Source organism: Aquarana catesbeiana, linkage group LG07 (genome assembly GCF_042186555.1).
Source record: "Aquarana catesbeiana isolate 2022-GZ linkage group LG07, ASM4218655v1, whole genome shotgun sequence".
In the NCBI taxonomy this organism is placed as follows: Eukaryota; Metazoa; Chordata; class Amphibia; order Anura; family Ranidae; genus Aquarana; species Aquarana catesbeiana.
This window is the reverse complement of record NC_133330.1, coordinates 192,240,375-192,265,846: the sequence shown is the minus strand read 5'-3', so window position 1 is coordinate 192,265,846 and position 25,472 is coordinate 192,240,375. Positions and strand designations below refer to the sequence as shown.

At 45.2% G+C, this 25,472-nt stretch overlaps 1 protein-coding gene across 3 annotated transcripts in view; it reads right to left on the bottom strand.

Moving 5' to 3' along the window:
• Positions 1–25,472, bottom strand: part of F13B (coagulation factor XIII B chain) — a 138,202-nt gene that overhangs the window by 83,644 nt on the left and 29,086 nt on the right. For all 3 annotated transcript variants that reach the window (XM_073592924.1, XM_073592926.1, XM_073592925.1), the window contains exons 3-4: positions 18,546–18,731; positions 15,929–16,105 (exon numbers count right to left, since the gene is read on the bottom strand). In XM_073592924.1, coding sequence (XP_073449025.1) covers positions 15,929–16,105; positions 18,546–18,731 — 363 coding nt within the window. The remainder of the gene's footprint in view (positions 1–15,928; positions 16,106–18,545; positions 18,732–25,472) is intronic.

Sequence of the window (25,472 nt, the reverse complement as noted above, 5' to 3'; positions counted from 1 at the left end):
GAGGGGAGGGAGGGGGGGGGGAGAGAGGGGGGGTGGGAGAAGGCCAGAGCATTTCAGACAACAGGTGTGTACACATTACATCGTGTTGTTTAGACAGGTCCCTCATAAAACCTTAAGCTGTCCAGGGTGACCAAATACCCTCAAACTTCTTGGGGCACTTTCTGTTCAAATACGTCATTTTATACAGTGGGAGAGCCTTATTGATAGTCTCTTCCCAAAGTGTCATGGTGGGGGGGGGGATGCAGATGTCCACCTAAGAAGAATCTTTTTTTGGCATAATAGAGAAAAAAAGCAATGAGGAGTTTAGTATAACGTGGTTGATCGTCTTCCTGTACCCCGAGCAATGCCAACTCCGGTGATTGCGTCAGCGATAACCCAAGACGCTCATTAATGGCTTCAAATACTGCAGCCCAGAATTTAGCCACTTCAGGACAAGTCCAAAACATATGAAAATATGTCCCCACAACCTTCTTACACCTACCACACATGGGATCTCTCAAGGGGTACAGTCTGTGCAGTCGCTGCGGGGTGTAGTACACCCTATGAAGAAACTTAGCCTGAATTACTTTATCCTGAGACGAGATAACCAACCCAAAGCCCTCATCAAAACATTTGTTCCACTCCTCTCTCACCAAGGTGGGAATGTCAGCCTTCCACGACTCCCACAGTCTCTCCAATCTGGGAGAGTCCAAGCTGAACAGTGACAGGTAAAGGAAGGAGAGAGGTTTGGAAAGTGACTCCTGAGCCAAGAGCTCCTCTATGGGATCCATGGAAAGGACAATAGGTTCCGGAAACTGCGCTCGCACTGCATGGCGCAACTGCTGATATCGGAAATACATCCACCTGGGTAGCTTAACCTTGGCTGAGAGGTCTTTATATGTCAATAATATCCCTGCAGGCATAATATCTCGAATAGTCTTCACCCCATACTTTGCCCAGATTTGTGGGTCCGGAATTGTACGGAAGTGTGGGAAACTAGTATTACCCCACAGAGGCTGAAAAGGTGACCACTGGTTTGATTTGAGAAACCTCCTTCTGGCTACCACCCACACTCTAAGCGTCGTCCTAGTTGGAAGCGGCAGATTAGCATAAGCCCCAGGTTCCCTATACACGAAGTTTCCAAGGTCTCCGAGTGAGCCCAGAAAAGCCGCCTCCAGGCATACTGCCGCATTGGCTCTAGAGCGGAGAAACCACCATCTGACCGACACCAAAATGGCCACCCAGTAATAGACCCGAAAGTTAGGCAACGCCAGTCCCCCGCACCGGAAGACACAGGGTGAATCGCGCCAGCCGAGGGGTAGACCCTCCCCAAATGAAGGACCCAATACAACTATCCAGTTCTTTAAAGAATGTGTTTGGGATCCACACTGGAGAATTTCTAAATAAATAGTTGCATTTGGGAAGAAAAACCATCTTTATCAGGTTAATGCGTCCTAACGGGTTAAGCGGGAGGTTTCCCCAGGAGGCACATTTAGCTCTAAGTTGTGTTAGAACTGGGCGAAGATTTAGCTCATAGAACTCTGAGGGGTCCCGATTTATTTGAGTGCCCAGATATTTAAAACTCGAGACCCACTGCAACTGAGTGGAGGCCGCCGTGACCCGCGACAAGGGGTTGAGAGGGAACACAGATTTTGTCCAATTTATTCGTACTCCCGAGAATCGGCCAAACCCGTCGAAGAGCTCCAGAGCAGCCCGCAGGGAGGAGTCCGCGTCGTGTAAGTATAGCAAAGCATCATCGGCGTATAATGACACCTTCTCCTCCAAGGAGGCGATCCGCAGCCCCTCCACCCCCGGGGACGCCCTGAGCAGAATAGCCAGGGGTTCCAGCGCCAGGGCGAACAGGGAAAGGGAAAGAGGGCATCCCTGACGCGTGCCACGTTGTAGTCGAAACCCCTCGGAAATTCCACCGTTAGTTTTAATACGAGCAGTGGGCCTGTCATAGAGCAACCGCAGCCAGCGCAAAAAATGAGGGCCAAACCCATATCTACCCAGGACCTCCCAAAGGTAGCCCCACTCAACCGAGTCAAATGCCTTCTCGGTGTCGAGTGAGGCAATGACTCTGGATCCAGCATTATCATGGGGGATGGTTAGGTTGAGCTGTAGTCTCCTCAAATTAATGTCAGTTGCCATTCTTGTCTCCATATTCGAAAACCCGCTGGGCAGTGCTAAGCATTGATTTCTTTGTCATCTCTATTCTGAAGAGCTCAACCGACCGGAGCGCAAACTGCCAGTCTCCATAGTTAAGAGGGCTAGGGGTGGCAACATAACAAGCCTCTTTATCTCTAAGCTCATCCTCCAGTTCCCTCAGTGACCGCACAGACTGCTTCTGACTATGGGTAATGCGGGAAATATATTCTCCCCTCAGCCATCCCTTAAATGCATCCCACTGAATTAGCATTTTCAAGCCAGTAATGACACAATGCCTCCGATATTTCTTGCTGGACCTTAGGGTCTGCAATCCAGTGTCCCGACAGTCTCCACAGTCTCCGCCCAGTAGTGGGCCCCGATCTCACCATCATCAGAATAGGGGCATGATCGGAGATTCCTCTAGGTAGGATTTGTACCTTCGAAACACTCTGCAGCACCGCCCGCGTAACAAACCCAGGTCAATGTGGGAGAGGGTCCGAAAAGGTGGACGAATGACATGTAAACATTCTAACAGAAGGATTATAATGCCGCCATGCGTCAATAAGTTCAAATGTATCGGCCCACTGCATAAGATCGGGAGTCCTACGATTCGACTGGTGGAGCCTGCCTACATCCGGAGACGGAACCAAATTATAGTCCCCCAGCAACATAACATATGGAGTATCATATTTTATAACTATACGCATAATATCATACAGGAGGGACATATCTGCAGGGGGCGGAAGATAAAGTCCCACAATCACATATGAGGTATTAGCAATTATCACATGCATGATGACATATCTTCCGCCTGGGTCAGTTTTAACATCCTGAAGCTGAAATGAAAGGGATCGGTGAAGCAAAATACTTACTCCCCGAGAGTAACTGGAGTATGTAGCGTGATAATGTGAGCCCACCCAGGCCCTTCTGAGGCCAAGGACTCAGGATCCCACCAGGTGGGTCTCCTGTAATATACAGATGTGCAGGGCATACTTTTTTAGATAATTGAAAACCAGAGAACGCTTAACAGCCGAATTCAGTCCCCGGATATTCCAGGAAAGTATTGAAAAACTAGCCATAGTACGTATATATAAGAGCAATGAAGGAGCAGTAACTACCACCCTGCCCCAATTTCGGGGGCAGGGTCAACCACCCAGGCGGAAGATCAGACACCATTGCCCACAGCCACATGAGCTGCAGGACTATCCTGTCACAGAACTCTGTACCACAGCCAAAGATGAGGACTATTACTACAGAGAGAACTTGAGAAAAATTCACAGTGAAAAACAAAAAAACTAAACCAAAACCAACAAAGGTCAGCAACGGCTGCCCACCCCACCCCCCACCCCGCAGACCCTTGAAACTGGGATCATGCATAGTTCCCCAAACCCAAAGTCTTCCAGAGTATCTCACTCAGGGAGGTGTGTCCCAGTCAAGCTACTAGAAAGTCAGTCACCCCCCTACCTCAATTACACAGAGGGGGGACTGCAATCCAAGTCAGCCAGGGGCCACCCTAACTCCCAACAGGAGATGCTAGAGAACCATATATATCCAAACGTATATAGGTGTATATAGTTCACGTGGATTAACCAGGGGCACAAAACTTGAGATGATTAGATAAATAATGTCCTGGAATTAGTAAGGATGTCAATCCTATGGTGTCCTGCCTTCAAAACTGACATGAGGACTGTCCCCATCCCCCGCAACAAATCCAGGGACCCCATAGCAGTCAGATCTGTATGGGCTGACTTCTTGGTGCGTCTTCTTAATAATAAAGGTGGCCCCTAAAACCAGGGGGGCACTGGGAACACAATAACTGTAGGATCAAAACCAGTATGAGTTTCACTCCCCAACTCAAAACATCTAGGTGTAATGGTGCCGCCAAAATTCAGATACTTGAGTGTAGTGATTCGCTCACTTCAGTGAAGGCAGTGACTCCAACCACGAGGAAGCTTCTCTAGGATTGGTGAAGAAACGCGCCGTCTTGCCATCTACCACTCTCAACTTCACTGGAAAGAGGATGCTGTACTTAATCCCCTTCGCTCTCATGGCAGCTTTAACCGCATCAAAAGATCTGCGTTGCTTCTGGGTTTCAATAGTGTAGTCAGGAAACAATAGCAACCGGTTATTCTGATACGTGATTTCTTTCGGTGCTCGTGCAGCCCGCAGAAGTTCATCCCTGTCCCTGAAGTTTAATAGACGCAGGATCAGTGTGCGGGGTGGGGAACCAGCCGGTCCCCGCTGCGGCGGGACTCTGTGCGCTCTCTCCACAGTAAAATAAGGGGATAGCTGGGCGCCAGGGAACAGGGATCTCAGGAGGTCTTCCACAAAGACAGGTGAATTCTGCCCCTCTGCTCCTTCTGCAAGTCCCACTATCCGCAAATTGTTGCGCCTACTTCGATTCTCGGCATCTTCTGCGCGATATTCCAGGACCTTTACTTTGTTTTGTAAGGTCCGAATTGCCACCAAGTGCTCCTCTGTAATGTCCTCCACTTGCCCTACTCTCTGCTCGGCCACCCCCAGCCGGCCACGGATCTTCTCCAAGTCCTGCCTAATCAGGCCAACATCAGTCTGCACTGCCTCCATTTTTCCTGACAGGGTGGCCTGGCAAGCTGATATTGCTGCCATAACCTCAGGTATACCAGGGAGAGACAGAGAGGGAGTCTCTTCAACCGCCGTCTGAGTGGCCATATTGGAATGGCTGCGCGGGCTTTTCACTCCAGGCACTGCGGGCACGGCAGACTCAGTTGTAGTTGGGGGAAAACTGAGCTTCTTACCGCTCTTCGGTCCGGCAGATGATCGGGACGGCATAAGGGGATCCAGGCGCCCAAGTCAGGGGCAGACAATCCAGGCAGGATAAGGTAACAGGATCAGTCTCTAGCAGAGCTCCAGGAAACACGTCTGCTCAAGCCGACATCTTGGACACGCCCCCCCTTACAGATACTCTAGTTGAGCGCAGGAACAAGCCCTGCTGCAAAATATTACCGCAAAAACTGTAATTGCACTCCCCTGTTAAACAGGGGCAGAAAAATTGGGCTTTAGGCACTGGTGATGGTGCCACAACACTGCAACCCCTCACAGATACTCTAGTTGAGTGCAAGAACGAGCCCTGCTGCAAAAAATTACAGCAAAAATTGTAATTACACGCTCCTGTCAAAAAGGGGCAGAAAAATTGCGCTTTAGGCACTGGTGGTGGTGCCCAGAACCAAAAATGTTCTTAGAAGCTATCAACATGAACATTGAGGAGGAATAGGCTAGTCACTCAGCATCAGCATAAGCAGTCATCAAGGGATCTCACATTCATAAAAAAATGAATCGGTTACATCAGCATCAGGTGCTTGGTAGCTGGTGATCCAAGACTGATTCATTTTTATGAAGGTGAGCCAACCGAGTCTGTGGACAGGCACACTCTGTGATACAAATTCTCCAGCAGCACTGAATGTGCGTTCAGATGGATGGACGCTGGATGCAGGACAGGCCAGTAGCTCAATTGCATACTGTGCAAGCTCTGGCCAGTGATCCATCCTCAAGATCCAGTAACCCATTGGATTTTTGGTTGGAAAGGTCTCCAAGTCTGATCTTGCCCCAAGGTATTCCTGCGCCATGTAAATCAGACGCTGGCGATGGTTGCTGGCACCGATCAAACCTTGGGGCTGCAGAAAAAAAAATTGTCTGAACGCATCGGTCAGACGGCCACCTTCTCCACCGCTCCTTCTGTGACTGACCGAAACCTCAGCAACACGTTGTCCAGGAGGACCAGGAAATTGCAACCTCCCAGGCTCTGGAAACGCATTGCACAAACCTTTCTGCAAGGCCTCCCGAAGATGTTTCATCCTCTGCTCCCTCTGCGAAGGCTGGATAAGTTCCGCAACCTTTATATACACAAATATATGACTCAGAGGATTGGGTGTGTCATTGCCATCATCCCCTAATATTTCAAAAAAAAAAAAAACAAATATTGTACCTCTAGTTGGGATTTTTGGGGCAATGTAATGATCAGAAAGTTTTTTTGTTAAGTCAATTTTTATTAGTACAAAAGCAAATAGAATACAAGTGAAACATACAAATACATATTTTTACATATTTTGGCCTGGATGGGCCACGCCCCATACACTGCACCAACCAATAGGAGATCATTCCTTGATCTGGGCCATGCCCACCACATAACCACGCCCATATCACCTATATTAGGACACCAGGGACAGCCAAGGGCAGCATTTCACAACTGGCCTTCAATAAGAGAGGAACTCCAGGACCAGAGCTCCCTGCCACCTTCAAATGGGAATTTTTCCTGTATAGGCTATATAACAAAACTTAAGGTATGTTGACTGGGGAATTTTCTTACTTAGTGGTTGTTTTGGGAGACAGAGTTCCCTAATAACTACCAATATTCCTACTTTTGATTCATATATATTTCTTTACCCCTTTTAAACTTAAATTCTTATTCAAGTGCCATCCATGTCTTTCAGCCTATTTGCTATTTATGGCTGCCGAATATCGGTGTTTTTCTAAAGCACACCAGGCTGTCTCGTAGAGGATAATAAGCGGTTCAGACAAATTGGTGACTAGGTTCCCTGCCAGCACTGTGAAAGCATTTTTTGTAGCTACATGCTCCAATGTAAGTCGCATTTGTTATTGTTATTTTTCAGTAAAAATGCGGTTTTTCTAGATATAAGCGATATGTATGTATGTATATCACTAGTAATTATATTGTTTTCTGAAATTCTAGAATGTGATGCAATCCTTCCCTGAGGAAGACTTTACTTTGATAATAAAGTTGAAACGCGTTGGAAATCTGCTATCGGACGCCATTGTATCAACTTGGATGGTGTTTGTATATAGCAGTAGGATGCATCACTTGTTTTTATGTATCTGATGCTTTTTCTTAAAAACACTCAGTCAAAATATGTATTTGTATGTTTCACTTGTATTCTATTTGCTTTTGTACTAATAAAAATTGACTTTTAACAAAAAAACTTTCTGATCACTACATTGCCCCAAAAATCCCAACTAGAGGTACAATATTTGTTTTTTTTTTTTTTTTTGAAGTTCCGCAACCTTACCCTTGTAACGTGGATCAAGAAGGGTTGCCAGCCAGTACTGATCCCTCTCCTTGATACCACGAATCCAAGGGTCCTTTCACAGGCTTTGCAGGATCAGGGAGGCCATGCAGTGTAGGTTTGGTGAGGCATTCGATCCGGAGTCCTCTGGGTCACTAAGGACGACATGATCCGCAGCCACCTCCTCCTAGCCACGTACAAGTCCATGGGTTTCTGGGGACTGAAAATGATCCCTTGAAGACTGCTGCTGATGCTGAGTGCCAGGCTCCACCTCCATGCTGACACAACCCTCCTCCTCTTCCTGTGTGATAAGTGGCCTGCAGGAATACTGTCTGGATAAAGGGGGCCTTGAGAGGTAAGGAAGTCCTCCTCTTCCTCCCTCTGTTCTGCCTCAAGTGCCCTGTCCATTATTCCACGCAATGTGTGCTCCAACAGGAAGACAAGAGGGACAGTATCACTGATGCATGCACTGTCACTGCTCACCATCCTCGTGGCCTCCTCAAATGGTGACAGGACAGTACATGCATCCTTGATCATTAACCATTGGCATGGGGAAAAAAAGCCAAGCTCCCCTGACCCTGTCTTGGTGCCATACTCGCACAGGTACTCATTGATGGCCCTGTGCTGTGTGTGCAGCCACTGCAGCATTGCCAACATTGAGTTCCACCTGGTGGGCATGTCACAGATGAGGTGGTTCTTGGGCAGGTTGCATTCCTTTTGAAGGTCAGCCAGCCGAGCACTGGCATTATATGACCGGCGGAAATGCCCACAGACTTTCCTGGCCTGCCTCAGGAGATCCTGTAAGCCCAGGTACCGGCACAAGAACCGCTGCACCACCAAATTAAGGAAGTAAGCCAAACAGGGGACATGGGTCAAGTGTCCCTGTCGGAGGGCGGAGAGGAGGTTGGTGCCATTGTCGCAAACCACCATTCCTGGCTGAAGCTGGCGTGGCGTCAGCCACCTCTGAACCTGCCTCTGCAGAGCTGCCAGAATCTCTGCCCCAGTGTGGCTCCTGTCCCCTAAGCAGACCAACTCAAGCACCGCATGGCATCTTTTTGCCTGAGTGCTTGTATAGCCCCTAGAACGCCTACGGAGCACCGCTGGTTCTGAGGACAAATATGCACAGGAAGAGGCCATAGAGGAAGAAGAAGAGGAGGGGGTGGAGGAGAGAGGTGTGGCAGAATCACCACTACCAGCATTTTGGAGGAGTGGTGGCGGAACAAGCTCCAACGTTACTACACCCTGTCCTGCATCCTTCCCAGCTGCCAGCAGGGTTACCCAGTGCACTGTGAAAGAAAGGCAACGTCCCTGTCCATGCCTGCTGGACCATGAGTCAGCGGTAATATGCACCTTACCGCTGACCGCCCTGTCCAATGAGGCCAAGACATTGCCTTCCACATGCCGGTAGAGAGTCAGAATGGCCTTCCGAGAAAAAAAATGGCGTTTGCCACTGAGGTACCGCACATTCCACAAATTCTTGAAAGGGGGCAGAGTCTACCAGCTGAAAAGGCAGCAGTTGGAGTGCTAGCAATTTAGCCAAAACTAGCATTCAGCCGCTGAGCATGTGGATGGCTGGGACCAAAGCAACTGGGGTAGGGAAATTTGCCTGCTACAATCGGATTTAGGTGTACCGCTAGCAGATTGCCCGCAAGTGTTTGGGACACCTAATTCTACACCTTAATTCCACTCAGTGCAGGTCTCTGAGAGGACTGAAGGTATAGTGGGGTTGGAGATCCCAGCTGATGAGGAGCAAGGAGAGGTCCGCCATGTTCTTTGATGTGGGTCTTTTAAGTACTGTTGCCAATGGACTGCATGGGAGCTTGACATATGTCTGGTCAAGCATGTGGTGCTCAAGCGGCTGGTGTTTTGGCCATGCTTGATACGCTTCAGACATATGTTGCAAATAGCAACGGTGCAATCTGCTGCACACATCTCAAAAAAGGCCCACACCAAAGGACTTTTGAAAAAACGTCAGCAGCAGCGCCCTGCACATGCGGAGCTCTGTGGTGTGATGCAGTCAGTTGGCTGTCCTTAAGCTGGCCCCTGGAGGGCATCCTGTCTCATTGGAGATGTGCCTCCTCCACCTCCTCCTCCACTCTTCTATCAGGCACCCAGGTAGAGTCAGTGACCTCATCATCCCCTCCCTCCTCGCCACTGGAGCAAATCTGGCAGTATGCTGCAGCTGGGGGAACATGGCTGCCAGTTTCTTGTCCTTCTTGGGCACCCCCTCTCTCTGGGCTCACATTACTGCCTTCATCCTCAAACTGGGTACCATCATCGGACCCTTCAAAACACTGCGCATCCTCCTGCAGCATGTACCCGACACTGTGGTCAAACAGTTCGGGGGACTCCTCAGGACATGATGGTGGGGCTAGGGAAGGAGTGACTGAGGCCTCTTTGGCAGCTGCATTGGCAGCCAAACTTGTCTTAGCCTGGGTGAAAGAGGATGAGGAGGATGAGGACGGCTTTGTGATTCACTCTACCAGCTCTTCTGCATGTTGTGGCTCAACACAGCCAGCTGTTGAAAAAAAGAACAAGCGTGCCCCGTGGCCACGTGCTGAGGATGCACTGTGTCCATGACCAGTACTGTTGGCTGTAGACACAGAGCCTGCTTGCCCTCTTTTAGTGGCCTGTGAGAATCTGCCTTTCCTTGGTGGCCTTCCAGACATGCTGTAAAATTGGATTAGCATAATGCTGCCTGAAGTTTACTAGAAAAATTACACCAGGAATGGCCTGCAGTCAGGTATAGGCTTGGCTAGACTAGAATTCAGTGGATATATATGTAGGAGACTGTATATATATCTTTATGCACTGAAGATCACTGAATCACCTGCCTGGCCTGCCTGCCTGAAAGTGTCTTTGAAAACGTACACCAGCAATGGACTGCAGTCAGGTATAGGCTTGGCTAGACTAGAATGCAGTGGATATATATGTAGGAGACAGTGTATATATATATATAATATACCGTATATACTCGAGTATAAGTCGAGTTTTTCAGCACATTTTTTTTTGTGCTGAAAGTGCCCCCCTCGACTTATACTCTAGTCAAGCACTTTTTTGCAGCAAAAAATTTCATTTTCCGAACCGATTTTGGGGCCCCGTATCTCAGGGCCACTTGGTGCTAGGAACCCCAAATTTGGTGTGCAAACCCAGTGGAGCTGGTACCACAACATATCCAAATGGAGTTCCTAGCACTAAGTGGCCCCGAGATATGGGGCCCCAAACCCGGTTCGGAAAATGTCATTCTCTGCTACAGAAAAGTGCTTGACATTTTCTGAACCGATATTTGGGGCCCTGTATCTCGGGGCCACTTGGTGCTAGAAACCTTAGCTTTGGATATTTTATGGTGCTAGTTCCACTGGGTTTGCACACCAAATTTGGGGTTCTTAGCACTAAGTGGCCCCAAGATACGGGGCCCCAAATTCGGTCAACTTTGTCCATCTGCAGCAATGTCATTTTGGGACCCTTTGGGTTCAGAGACCCCAAATTTTGGCTGCAGCTAGGGGGCATCTAGGAACCCTTAACTACCGAATTTGAAGTTCAGGGGACCTATGGCTGCAAATGGGCACAGTGGGGCATGCAAACAGGCACAGTGAGGCTGCAAATGGGCATTGTTGACCCTCTTTTCTTTTCCACTTACAGTAGCTGTGCATTTTTCACCCTCGTCTTATACTCGAGTCAATAAGTTTTTCCCATTTTTTTGTGGTAAATTAGGGCCTCGACTTATACTCGGAACGACTTATACTCGAGTATATACGGGGTATATATATATATATATATATATATATAATGCACTGCAGATCACTGAATCGCCTGCCTGCCTGAAAGTGTATTTGAAAACGTACACCACGAACGGCCTGCAGTCAGATATAGGCTTGGCTAGTATGGAATACAGTGGAGATATATATGTTGGAGACTGTATATATATTTAATGCACTGCAGATCACTGAATCATTTGCCTGCCTGCCTGAAAGTGTATTTGAAAACGTCCACCAGCAATGGCCTGCAGTCAGATCTAGGCTTGGCTAGACTGGAATGCAGTGGATATATATATGTTGGAGACTGTATATATATTTAATGCACTGCAGATCACTGAATCATTTGCCTGCCTGAAAGTGTATTTGAAGACGTACACCAGCAATGGCCTGCAGTCAGATATAGGCTTGGCTAGACTGGAATGCAGTGGCTATATATATGTTGGAGACTGTATATATATTTTATGCACTGCAGATCACTGAATCACCTGCCTGCCTGCCTGAAAGTGTATTTGAAAACGTACACCAGGAACTACCTGCAGTCAGATATAGGCTTGGCTAGACTAGAATGCAGTGAATATATATATGTTGGAGACTGTATATATATTTAATGCACTGCAGATCACTGAATCACTTGCCTGCCTGCCTGAAAGTGTATTTGAAAACGTACACCAGGAACTACCTACAGTCAGATATAGGCTTGACTAGACTAGAATGCAGTGGATATATATGTAGGAGACAGTATATATATTTTATGCACTGCAGATTACTGAATAACCTGCCTGGCCCGCCTGCCTGAAAGTGTATTTGAATACGTACACAAGGAACGGTCTGCAGTGAGATCTAGCTAAACTGGATACAATATATATATATATATATATATATATATATATATATATATATATATATATACAAAGCCGGGATGTGTGTGTGTGTGTGTGTGTGTGTGTGTGTGTGTGTGTGTGTGTGTATATATATATATATATATATATATATATATATATATATATACTAAATACACTGCTGCTAACTGAATCACCTGCCTGCCTGAAGTATATTAGAAACAGTACAGCAGGAACGGTCTGCAGTGAGATCTAGCTAACTGAATGAACTGCCTGCTCAAAGTAAATGAAATGGCACTGTCTCTCTCTCTATCTCTCACTCTCTGCCAGCAACACACTACACAAGGCCGATGTGCAGGCGGCCTTATATAGTGTGGGGCGTGGACTTAACCCCCTGAGCCATAATTGGCCAAAGGCACCCTGCCTTTGGCCAGTTATGGCTTTCTTTGCTGAGGGCACTGTGATTGGCCAAAGCATGCGGGTCATAGTGCATGCTTGGCCAATCATCAGCCAGCAATACACTGGGATGACGCAGTGCATTATGGGGCGTGACGCACAGCTCAAATTTGGCGAGAACGCTCCATAATGTTCGATCTTATTCGAGCGATCGAACAGCCAATGTTCGAGTCGAACTAATGTTCGACTCAAACTCGAAGCTCATCCCTACTTGTTATCTGTGCAAAAGTTAAAATAGTCTATTTCATGTTTTATAAGCTCGGCAATTTCAATGGCAAACAAACATGAATTAAGTTCAAGCTTTGGAAAAATATATGCTGGTTTTGGAGTCAGCTTAGCCTTACTGAGGACAAAACCCACACTTGCTTTGTATGTTAGATCTACTGTATAACTTTGAGGTAGGTTACTGCAGTTATTGTTTCAATGGAAGCATCAGAGAAATCATGGATCTCTTTTCTGGTGACATTTGTTAGGGATATAAGAGCATGGTTCTAATGCCTTAACGTGGCTCCTCCCACGATTCCCATCTTTGTTATTTCTCTCTGGGTAATGGGGTATCCCAATCTGTGTTTTCAGAAGTAACTTAAATGTTTTACCCTGAACAGTAAAGGGTGCTTTGAAACCCAGAGGATGGCAAATGCTGTTCACGACAGCCAAAATTCCTAATTTCTTGAAGGGGTTGTCAATTTAATACTTGTCATGTGTACCATCCCAAAGCAACCCAAGGCTATGTTGAGTAAGGGAAAGATCCATTCCTAACTCTAATCTCTTTGCACTAAACAGCATAGTCATGAGAGGGAAAGGCTTTCATTACATACGAAAAATAAAAAAAACGCTCTGCCTTCTGGGATAGCCGCCCGCCAAATACCTTCTCTGTGCTTTGACAGTTCTTATATAGCTAAGGGGTGGGGCCACGTGGCTACATCACCTGGTGGCCCCATCTCCTTGTGATGTCAAAGGCTAAACATGCACCAGTCTGTGATATCAGAATGGGGCAGGGGCACCAGGTGACGTAGCCAGGTGGCCCAGCCCCTTACCCATATAAGAACTGTCAAAGCGAACAGGAAGCATTTGGGGGACGGGCGGCTGTCCGAGAAGGTAGAATTTTTTAAACATTTTTTTGAGTCGGCGGGCAGCATGATTGACGATGGATTTACATCGAGGGACACTATTTTTTTTTATTTTTTAATAAAGGATTTGTCAAAAATTTGTCTCTTGTTTTTATTACTTTGTACACTTTTTTGGTGAATGGGTAGGGGTATGATGTACCCGATATGCATTAACATGGGGGGGGGTTGTGGGATCTGGGGGCCCGCCTTGTTAAAGGGTGCTTCAAGATTCCAATAAGATCCCCACCCGCAGACCCCCACAACCACCGGCCATGGTTGTAGGGATGAGGCCCTTGTCCCCATCAACATGGGGACAAGGTGCTTTTGGGGCGGGGGGCAGAGCTCCCTCGCCCGAAAGCACTCACCCCCCTTGTTGAGTTTTTGGACTTGACAGTCTTCCGGCTCGCCTTGCTCTCATCTTGTCTGCACCACTCGAACATACTACAACAGGCACTTGGATGGTCTTGGCTGGCTCCGGACCGGAACTGCACATGCACAATTCCTAGCCGAGTGTCACAACCATATTTTTAACTGGCAACCTTTTCCTGTCACTGGCATTTACTGGCAGGAGAAAAGTGACTGTTTTTACTGGCTGCCAGTAAAAATACTGACGGTTGGCAACTCTGATGCATGTTAAACTGTAAACTCTATTGCCCTGTACACACGGTCAGATTTTCCGACGGAAAAAGTGCGATCGGATTGTGTTGTCGGAAATTCCGATCGTGTGTGGGCTCCATCGGAAATTCCGACACACAAAGTTTGAGAGCAGGCTATAAAATTTTCCGACAACAAAATCCGATTGGTTAAATTCCGATCGTGTGTACACAAATCCGATGCACAAAGTGCCACGCATGCTCAGAATAAATTAAGAGACGAAAGCTATTGGCTACTGCCCTGTTTATAGTCCCGACGTACATGTTTTACGTCAACGCGTTCAGAACCATCGGATTTTCCAAAAACTTTGTGCGACCCTGTGTATGCAAGACAAGTTTGAGCCAGCATCCGTCGGAAAAAATCCATGGATTTTGTTGTTGGAATATCCGAACAATGTCCGACTGTGTGTACAGGGCATAACAATAAACTTCTCCTATTTGATCCCTTTGGTCTGCAAAAGATTCAATTAGAAAAGAACGGTTACGTGTTTTTGATAAGTGCAAAAAAAGCTGTTGACCTTGTCAGAAATTCAGAGCAGTACTGTGACCTTTGTGCTCTGCTATCTTAAAGAATTTGTTTATCCCTTCTTGTTCTTATCCTAGGACTATAAGTCAGTCAATCAGTGCCCATACAATGGAGATAAAGACAGTAGGAAATATTGAGTAGTTTAGCAAAAGAAAACTGTGCAGACACCACTCAGTCCATAAAAATGCAATGCGCTGTCAGCCCACAATAGGAAACTTAGAGCTGGATGCAGTGGCGGTTGGTGCTGGAGGATTTTGGGGGGGGGCGCGGACGTGTCCCTCCAGCTACAGCTTTGTCTACTGCCTCTGTTATTTTAAGGGTTAGAAACTTGACCACAGCCTGTGCAATTTTAGTGTGAGAACTATCTCTCTCACAATCAGAAGAAGCAGGAGAGGGAGAGCATTGCCTGTCAGCTGCAGTACCTGTGTCTGTGTCTCATGCGGCGACCGTCTTGGATTTCTCGTCGGCTGTGCCATAGTTCTGCAGCCAGCAGGGGAAAGACTAGGAGCAGGTCATGTTTCTGGCCACAAATTGCTCCATCGATGGAGAGTGTCGGCGGGCAGCAGGCTGGGCTAGAACCACATCGCCTGGACTCCACACTCACCCTACGAGCAGACCCCTCCAGCAGTCATGGCTCCCCTGGTGCCTGGCACTGCGGCTTCTGCGTTGACTCAGTTTTTGGCCTCTTGTCCTGATTGCCTGGGGCAGGAAGCCTGGGGCCAATGCCAATTAGCTGGTATCACAGGGTGGGAGAGCTTAGGGCGCAGTGCACTGCACCGCGAGGACAACATAAAACTGGCCAATTGGAGCCTCGGACTGTGTTCATGTGCTTGTGAGGGGGTGACGGACCAGGTAGAGACCTGTTGGTCCGGCGCCCCGCATAGTGCATGGCCATACAGATGGTGCTGGCTGGGAGGGCGGTGCCCCTGCGTCCCTTGTGGACCGGCCGCCACTGGCTGGGTGCATTTTTGGCAAATCAGTATGTATTTTTTTGTACTTGCCTTGTATTTGAAGAAATAAAACATGAGAAAATGTGCATGCATTGCAGAGATAATTTGTATAGGTTTTGTTTTGCCTTGACATATGCTTTAAAGGGTAACTCCACTTTCGTGGAAAAGAAAATTGCAAATAAAAAAATAATAATATAGCAAACAGACTATCGTCTTTATTCAACCTTACTTCTATGTATGTAACTATGTATGTAACAATAAGTGTATTGTCTGTAAATAGCTACTGTTACCAGTAAAATATGTTGATCTTTATGAAAATGAGCCTGTTGTGAATTGAAGACTTATTTCAGTAAATTAAAATCGGATTCCTTATACTGTCAGTAGTTTTCACAAAACTTTTTCTGTATCCTTCACGTGGAACATTCCAAGCAATGATTAAAAAAAACGTACTTGCACAGTGTGGAGTTGATGACCAGCCATGATGGAGACATTCAGCCCAATCAGCAATGCTTCCACTTGCAGTATAATATCCTGTATTACATTGGTATTGTATGATCTCCTTAATGTGAAAATTTCTCTTTGTTGTTGTGTAAATTCCGTTATCAAGGGGAGGAGCGACACATCTGTCTAAATACATTGTACTCAAAGAATGAGATAAAATAAATCTTTCAGACATAACAGCCAAACTTGTGCAAACCATAATGTTATAAGGTCTCTAGCAGTAATAACATAACAATAGGAGATTAAATAAGCATAGATTTGACTGTTGGAAATGTTTTTTGGTTCAAATATTATAGATTCATATAGAAAAGAAAAATGGATTTGGCTAATTTTTTTTTTTTTTTTTAACAGAAGGTTGATCATTTACATACTGACGTGGTCATTAGATGCAATCAAGTTTTGAAAAGCTTTTGTAATAATAAACATTGACAAACTCTAGCTATTATTTTTTATTATCATGATCAGTTTTAAAGAAAATAATCTTATCCATTTATGATTTAAAATGTTGTTTTGATGTCTAAATTATATACTGTATGTACAGTCTTATTTATTGATTACCTTTACAAGATAAGCTTCCTGCTTAATATCCTCACTCGTAATGCAAATCTATCAGTCAAAATAATTGATTGAAAACAATACACTCTATATGTGGTTGAAATATAATGTCGGTAGGTATTACCCTATGACAACCAGAGGTCACTGAAGCCTAGATGTCCAAACCAAATTTAGCAGCATCAGTGCATGGTGGTAACTTAACAATAATTCTCACTAATTTGCATATCTAAGCTATTTTTACATTATTTTTTTTCTTGAGGAAATATATGGCTTTGTGTTGGGACACTATTTTATGTTGAATCTGTTTTATTCAGTTTTAAACAATATAGAGTGAAAACATGAGAGTATCAGTCCATTTCCAATGGATGTATAAGTATACTTTAAGATCATAACAATAGGAGGTCAAATATCACAAAGTTATGATAAGACACAGGTCTCTAAGGCATGGTAAAATGAGCATAGTAGCTGTATTTTAAATAAACCATTAGTCCACTAGGAATAGAATGTTAAAAAGCACGACAAATATGGCGTGAATATATAGTGGTGTTACAGTTAATAAAGCCATAACATCGTTTTACAGAATGTAAAAAAAAAAAAAAAAAATGAAAGAAGGTCAGGAAAAAGGAAAAAGATAAAAGATGTCTGAAGGCAAAATAGGAGAGGAAAAAAGAAGAAAAAAAAAAGTTGACAAATCAACAAAAATGTGAAAATATCGAAATTAGTGATTGCCGAAAATGTACATGTTCCTAATGACTAACACCCATAGTGACTTTTCATGTCGCCTTTTCTATGCAACTGAAATCCTTACATTTCTGTTTTTCTACAAAGCTTTTGATTTATGTACCATATATATTATTGTTTACTGTATCCTTTTGAAAAATTACTAGATAACCACTTCTCGACCGCCCCATAGCAGATTTAAAGCTACAGGGCAGCCATTCTGGGCAAAATAATGTATACAGTATAGTTGTAATTCTGCTTTTCCGCCTAGGAGGCACGGCCGGCACCCAGCTTCTGCTGTGGTAAAGCAGGACTTCAGGGGCGCATTTACCGCTGCTGCACTTCACCTGGGCTTTGGAATTTTTGTCGCTGATCGTCACTATTTTATCCCTTCCTCTGGGGTATTTGGCGGTTTTTGCTTTTTCATAAATCATCTAGCTATATACATTGGAACGATCCCCATTTAAATTGATCAATCAAAGCTAATTTTGCAAAACATCTATACAGGCACCCCTGTGGTTATACTGAGTTTATCATATAATTGTCTCTGTCTGCCCCCTGCAGCCATAGATGCGGTACAGTTTTTGTGGCCTTTTTGGGGTGCCTTCTCCTGCCGTGGTTCCCATTGGGAGCTTGGAGAACCTTCTAATTTTGGCACAGGCCTATATCATTTCCCTGAGGAAGCCAATGCTTTGGCGAAACATGTAGGAATTGATTACCTGTATCACTGGCCTATAACACCAAGGCCTGTCTTGTCATACCTTTTAAGTTATGTGTACCGCATTGTTTATATTTTTGTATGCTTGTATATTCCATGTCTGTGTTTTCTATATATGTAAATAAAGTATATTGTTATTTTTAGTACTCACTGAAAATCTTTATCTATTGGCACCGTTATAATCCCCTCCTACCTCTATCTACCATTTTTTATTAATTGGGATGAGGTGCCGTGTCCTTTGAGGATTTCCCAGCCATACCCCCATTTTTTTTCATTAGGGTCATTTGGGTGATTTCTGTTATTATAATTTAAAAAGGATCCAAAAAAACTATGTGAAAATAAATGGCTTCATGTGATGACTATCCTTAAATAAAAGACAGTTTTTTGGCATGATCAGTCATATTTTCAATATTAATGCCAAAATTACACAATTTCTGCCAGGGTATGCAAACGTTTGAGCTCAACTGTATACAGTATATTTAGATGTATATATAAATTGACCTTTTTAATTTTAACTTTATATCCTGCACTGCAACAAATAAAGCCATGGAACAGAAAAAGGTACATTCATACCGGATAACTGAAGACATCCTGGTGTGGGATCCCAAGAACCTAAAGAACACTGGATCTGTTCAGATTTATGTCCACTTTTGGTTGTGTATCCTTCAAAGCAGCTATACTGAGCTGTCTCCGATATTTTGTAGGAGTTCTTTCCATTATGTACAATGCCATTAATTAGTGTTGGCTGTATACATTTTTCTAGAAAATAAACAAAGGAGAATGACTAATGAAGCATGATGTAGACCAGTGTTTCTTAACCTTTTCTCATCTGTGGCCCCCTTCTGACATGCTTTTCTCCCATGGCCCCACAGTCCAGACTCAATACTGATGAAAAAGATTGCTACAACACATTGTAAATGGTATGTAGCCACCCAGCTTCTCCCTTCTTACATGTCAGCTGTGGGAGTAAGAAATCTGACTACATGCCCCAGTACTGGGATCGTTAGAGAGAGCCTACCAGCTCCTCCCAGTGCTTACTACCTCCCACCCAGTACTTTCTCAATCTTCCTTGTCAGCTGCAGGGTGATGAATCAGCCATCTCACTCAGCTTTATGATTGGTCTAAGGCGCAGGAGACATGTGTGTCCGTTTACATCCAACTTCCTCCAAGTCCATCCAGGTCCAGAAAAAAAATGAAAAAGCTTGGCATCCTTTTCTGCTTTTCCAGACAAAAAGGTGATGAATCTGAGAAAGTCTGATGTAAACAGATATAAGCCCCGCCCCAGTGTGAAAGCACTCAGGCTTTCACAGGCGCTATTTTTAGCGCTAAAATGCCTGAAAAGTGCCTCCGTGTGAAAGGGGTCTTAATGTAATATTCACATTCAGAATACTTTATTAATCCCAAAGGGAAATTATTGAATATATACATTAATGCGATGCATAGGCGCAAACAGATGCATGGTTTGTTTATGTTAGGTTCCATTGCTGTAAGTGATTAACCTCTTCAGATCCGCACTATTGCCAATTGATGGCAACAGCGCGGACCTACAATGCCGGGACTATGTCTATTGACGTTGTCCCATGCACGAGCGGCCTGCGCGCCCGGTGATGAGCGAGTCTATGAGACTCGCCTGATCACAGATCAGAGTAAGGGGTCGGTCCCGACCCCTTACCACATGATCAGCTGTCAGCCAATGAAAGCTGATCATATGATGTAAACAGAGCTGGTAATCGGCTATTTTTTCTCCTCGCGCTGACAGCGTGAGGAGGGAAAACAAAAGCCGATCACCGGCGGCCGTGAGAGGGACATCAGTCCCGATCACGGTGATCATCTGTGCCCCCTGCCAGTGACACAGCAATAGGCAGCAGTGCCGCCTACCAGTGCCAACCAGCGTCACCCATCAGTGCCCACAGTGCCATCCATCAGTGCCCACAGTGCCACTAATCAGTGCCCACAGTGCCACCCATCAGTGCCACAACAGTGCTGCACATCAGTGCCACCTATCAGTGCCTGTCAGTGTCACCTACCAGTGCCCATCAGTGCCCCCTATCAGTGGTAGCTATCAGTACCCATCAGTGCCACCTTATCTGTGCCCATCAGTACCGCCTTATCTGTCCCCATCAGTGCTGCCTTAACTGTGCTTATCAGTGCCGCCTTAACTGTGCCTATCAGTGCCGCCTTAACTGTGCCTATCCATGCAGCCTATCAGTGCCCACCAGTGCCGCCTCATCAGCGCATATCAATGAAGGAGAAAAATTACCTGTTTGCAAAATTTTATAACAAACTATGAAACATGATTTTTTTTTTCAAAATTTTCCATCTTTTTTTGTTTAGCAAAAAATAAAAATCCCAGCTGCGATTAAATACCACCAAAAGAAAGCTCTATTTGTGGGAAAAAATGATAAAAATTTCATTTGGGTACAGTGCTGTATGACCGCGCAATTGTCATTCAAAGTGCGACAGCGCTGAAAGCTGAAAATTGGTCTGGGCAGGAGGGGGGTTTAAGTGCCCAGTAAGCAAGTGTAGATGTGGCGCCATGCGTCGGCGTGCTGTTTTTCCATCTGCACTTATCACGAGGGAGGTTTGAGCGCCAACTGCCGTGGGTCATTGGCGGTTCGGTCGTTGGTGCTGCTTCCCCTCTGATTGTGCAGCGTGACGTTGGCGGTACCCTGTGGCCATCCACTGTCACATTAGTATACCCTTGTCTAGCTCTTTCCCTGCACTTCTGAGTTCACATCCACCTTGGTTGCTATGCACTCACCTCCATTCAGGTAATTTTAGGTTGTTTCTTTTTCTTTTTTCACTTCCCACACTGGGCTTATTTTTACTATCATGTCCTGTTTGCGTTCACTTAGTTTAGCCATCCGGCTTCCTCTACTCACTGATCCATTTCCTTTACTTTACACTCCTAGGCTGTACTTCATTTATCTGCCCTTGTGCAGACATGTCTACATACATACTTACATTATACATATTATATTCTTACACAGTTGTCCTCTGGAACACGCCATACATGTTATCCTTGAGTTTACAGTCCCATAGATGTGTTACCCTCAAGCTACTGTGGCGGTGTGTGGTCAAGGATACTTTTGCCTCAGATCCGGTGAAGACTCATTTCCTATGGTGCCCTCAATTGTCAACATTTTACCTTTCATTACCAGTCCTGTTGTAGGTAAGATTAGTTGGGGAAGCTATGCTTCTCCTTCTTCCCCTCCTTGCCTCTGTGCTATTTTGGCTGACCCCCCTGTCTTCATTTGTCTTCCTATAGATATTTTAACTTTGGAACTGCTCCTGATGAGTGGATATAATTCCACGAAACGCGTAGAGCATCTACATGCTACCATTTGCAAGCATTTGTCTGAATTCTCCTTGGATTTTGTATCCTATCTACAACGTTTTTTATTTCTTAATCATTTTAAGATCTATGGTATTTTCTTAATATGTGTACCTCATGTCAATATGCCCATTACCCATAGACTATGTGGTATATGTGTGTATATATATGAAATATAAGTTATTTGATCATTACTGTTATGCCCCGTACACACGGTCGGACTTTGTTCGGACATTCCGACAACAAAATCCTAGGATTTTTTCCGACGGATGTTGGCTCAAACTTGTTTTGCCTACACACGGTCGCACAAAGTTGTCGGAATTTCCGATCGCCAAGAACGCGGTGACGTACACCACGTACGACGAGACTAGAAAAGGCCGGTTCAGAACCAAGCGCGGCACCCTTTGGGCTCCTTTTGCTAATCTCGTGTTAGTAAAAGTTTGGTGAGAGACGATTCGCGCTTTTTCAGACTCGTGGCTTTCAGATCGTTTTCTGACGTTCAGTTTGTGCTTGTGGGTTTGTATCTGCTCTTCAGTGCGTGCAGTCAGTTCGTATCTGAGTTTTCTGTGTGATCTTGCCTGCTCGTTGCTGTTTTTCAGGTCGCTCTTCACAGGCCTTGCTGTTCTTCAGTGCGTTCTGTTACTTCGTTCTGAGCAGCCGACCGTTTTCTAGCCATGTTTCGTATGCGTACTCCTCGTAGAGTTCGTGCTGTGTGGGGGCTTGGTGTTGGGGTCCTGACCTTGACACAAGTCCAGTCCATGAACAGGGTGGGGAGGAGTTCATGGACCAAGAATTGGTTGCTTCAGCGTGACCAGTTCTGTCACATGCCTTTGCTCCGTGAGATCCGTGAGAATAATCCTGATGATTTCAGGAACTTTCTCAGGATGACAGACCCCGTGTTTCACCGTTTGTTGGCTTCGCTGACCCCCTATATTAGCAGGCAGGATACCTGCATGAGGCAAGCCATCACTCCGGAGCAGAGGTTGGTCGCTACCTTGCGGTATTTGGCCACAGGGAGAAGTCTGCAGGACTTGAAGTTCTCGACAGGCATCTCCCCCCAGGCTCTGGGGATCATTATCCCAGAGACCTGTTCTGCCATCGTACAGGTCCTGCAGAAGGAGTATATGAAGGTAAGATTTTTATCCTTTTATATCACATTTTATTGTATTGAATGTTTGATAATATATTGTATTTCTTTCCTCATTCCCTAATTACCATGATTGTAATATGCTGTGAATGTCCCCTTTGTTCTCATGCATGCTGAATTTTTATATAATTATTATTTTAGGTCCTTCATACATATTTGCCCTTCAATAACCTCCCCAGCATGGTGTCTCCTGGCCCTATATTCACCTCATGTAGTCACTTAACAATGTATTTTATCTGCTCCATAGTAGTGCTTTACCCCAAACACCCCCTAAAATGTTTGGAAATGTTATTTTTGATGTAAATTCAGGCAGAGGGCCAGAGGCTTTTTTTTGTGGTGTCCCCAAATTTTTTGTAACCCTCCCTCCCCCAACTGCTAAGTCAGCTGATCCCAATTCTCTATTCTCAATCATCTATCTGCTGACTTTGCCAAACCCATACACACTATACCCACCTCTTTAGTGCTCAGATTTATGGATGAATTCCCCAAAGCATGTAGTGCAAGGGCCTGCCTGTATACTTTCCAATGGTACTGTTTAAAGTTCTTGTATCCTATTATGATCTTGATAGGTAATAGCAGAATGTCCAAATGTGCTCAAATGTTTACAGTGTGTATTTATATCTTTGTATTATGACACTTCTTACCTGTCCAGTGGGCTGCCAATAGTGTAACTAAGGAGGGGCTGTTCCAAGTAATACCCTGTATTTAGGCATTCATCTCTCAATGAAGTGAAGAGGGTTACCTGTCCAAGAGTTCCCCCCCCTATAATGTTAGAAATGGCCCATGAGAGGGGGGGGGAGGGGGAATATGATAGGTGTATCTTATACTTTGTTGTTGTAAAATTCCCCTTAATAAATGCTATCTGGAGGTTGACCCATAATGTTTGTGTCTAATCTGCTTGCCATGTTTCTGTGAAAAAATAGTAATGTTTATTGTTTTTTCCTCAACAGTTTCCTTCCACGCCACAGGAATGGCAGACTGTGGCCTCCCACTTTGCCGAGCGGTGGGACTTTCCTAACTGCGGAGGGGCAATTGATGGGAAACACGTCCACATCGTCCCACCACCCAACTCGGGGTCGTACTATTATAATTACAAGGGGTTTAATAGTATAGTGATGTTGGCGGTGGTGTCGGCTAATTACGACTTCTTGTATGTGGACGTGGGGAAGAATGGCCGGATGTCCGATGGAGTGATCGCCCAGACGGAGTTCTACAGGTGTCTCCAGAATGGCAGCTTGGACTTGCCACCTCCAGAGGACAATGTTGAAGGTCTCCCATTTGTGTTCGTTGCTGATGAAGCGTTTGCGCTGGGGGACCACCTGATGCGGCCATTCCCGATGAGGACCCTCACCCCGGAACAGAGGGTTTTTAATTACCGGCTGGCCAGAGCCCGAAGAGTGGTGGAGAACACATTTGGAATCCTGGCCAGCCGGTTCCGACTATTTCTGACACCCATCCATATGGCGGAGTATAAACTGAACCATATTATACTGGCATGCTGTGTTCTCCATAATTTTTTAAGAAAACATTCAGCCAACTATGCTGGCTCAGTTGGGCCTGAGGCCGGAATACCAAATACATCAACAATGACGGCGCTTGAAAGCGGCCGTCCTGGCTTGCCCTCCCTGAGTGCCCGTGATGTCCGGTTACGATACCTGGAGTTCTTTGCGGGTAGGGGGGCTATCAATATGCCAGACAATCTGTGACACCTTTTTCAAATAAAAAACAACCAAAAGCAATTCTTGGTGGACATTTACTGCTTGTGTTTGTTTGAGCTGACAGAAATGTGTTGAGTGCAGAAAATGTCGTGATTGGGTAACCTTATAAAGAATAGTGTTGGCTGGTACTTCCTAAATGCAAAAACACATTTCACTACAAGTGCACTTGCAACTGCACTGAACCTGCACTTGTAGTGCAAAGTGTATTTGCCCTTAGGAAATAACCACCATTTTTGCATAAAACAGCTATTACATCACCCCAAAAGTGTTGTAGTGTTGAGACAATAATCCACACATTCTTGAGTAAGGCACTTTTTTATACCTGCACAATCACATGTGCATTTACCAAAGGTTTTTAAAACAAAACAACATGTTTGTTGTATAACAATTTTTTGGGGGGGCATTATCAAAAATCGAAAAATCCATTTCAGATAAAACAGGCCTGTGTAAAACCAACAAGAAAGCCAAAAAACTTGAACTTACAAAGTTCACATTAGGTAAAACCTGAAGGCTATATCAGACATCAGTATTTAGGAACTGGGTTTGATATAGCGTTCAGATGGGGGGAAATCACCCCTGGAAAAGCCAAATTTGGAAGATGCACACCAATTTACGAATGTCAACATGTGCTATCTGCCATCAGGGGGGATCAAGGGACGTGTTTTGGGGGAGCAAGCCCTTCCTCAACGCTACTTTATAATTGAGTAAGGGGTTGCACCCCCAAAACGCGTCCATTGATCTCCCGTGATGGCAGATAGCACATGTTGGCACACTGTGTGCATCCTCCAAATTTGGCTTTTCTAAACATTGTAAAAATTTTAGTAAGATAAAATAGGTGATTTTGTGGGGTTTAAATTCGCCCCAAAACATCAATGATGTTGTTTTTTTTTTTTAATAACATCACTGATTTGTTGCTGGATGTTTTGCAATTGGAGATTACACCCCATGATCTCCCCGAATCAGTATCTGGGCACTTTCAGATGTAAAGCGTTCTGGATCCCGATCACCTAAAAAGAGATACAGAACAAAAAAAACAGGTCTCAAAAATCTGCCAACATCCATCTCTTTTACCTGAGCCTGTGGTTGCAGACACTCACCTGTTGTGGTGCCAATCTCCACCACGTCTTCTTCTTCCTCCTGCTCAGCTTCTTGGGTTGGTATTTCCCCTTCTTCCAGAGGGGGGGGTCTCTGGTCTCCTGGGATGAGGGGTGTCCTCCGAGTCTTTTCTCCCCTATGTAAAACAAAAATGGTATAATTAGCACACAGATATTTGATGACAGAACTAGAAATAGGAAACATTG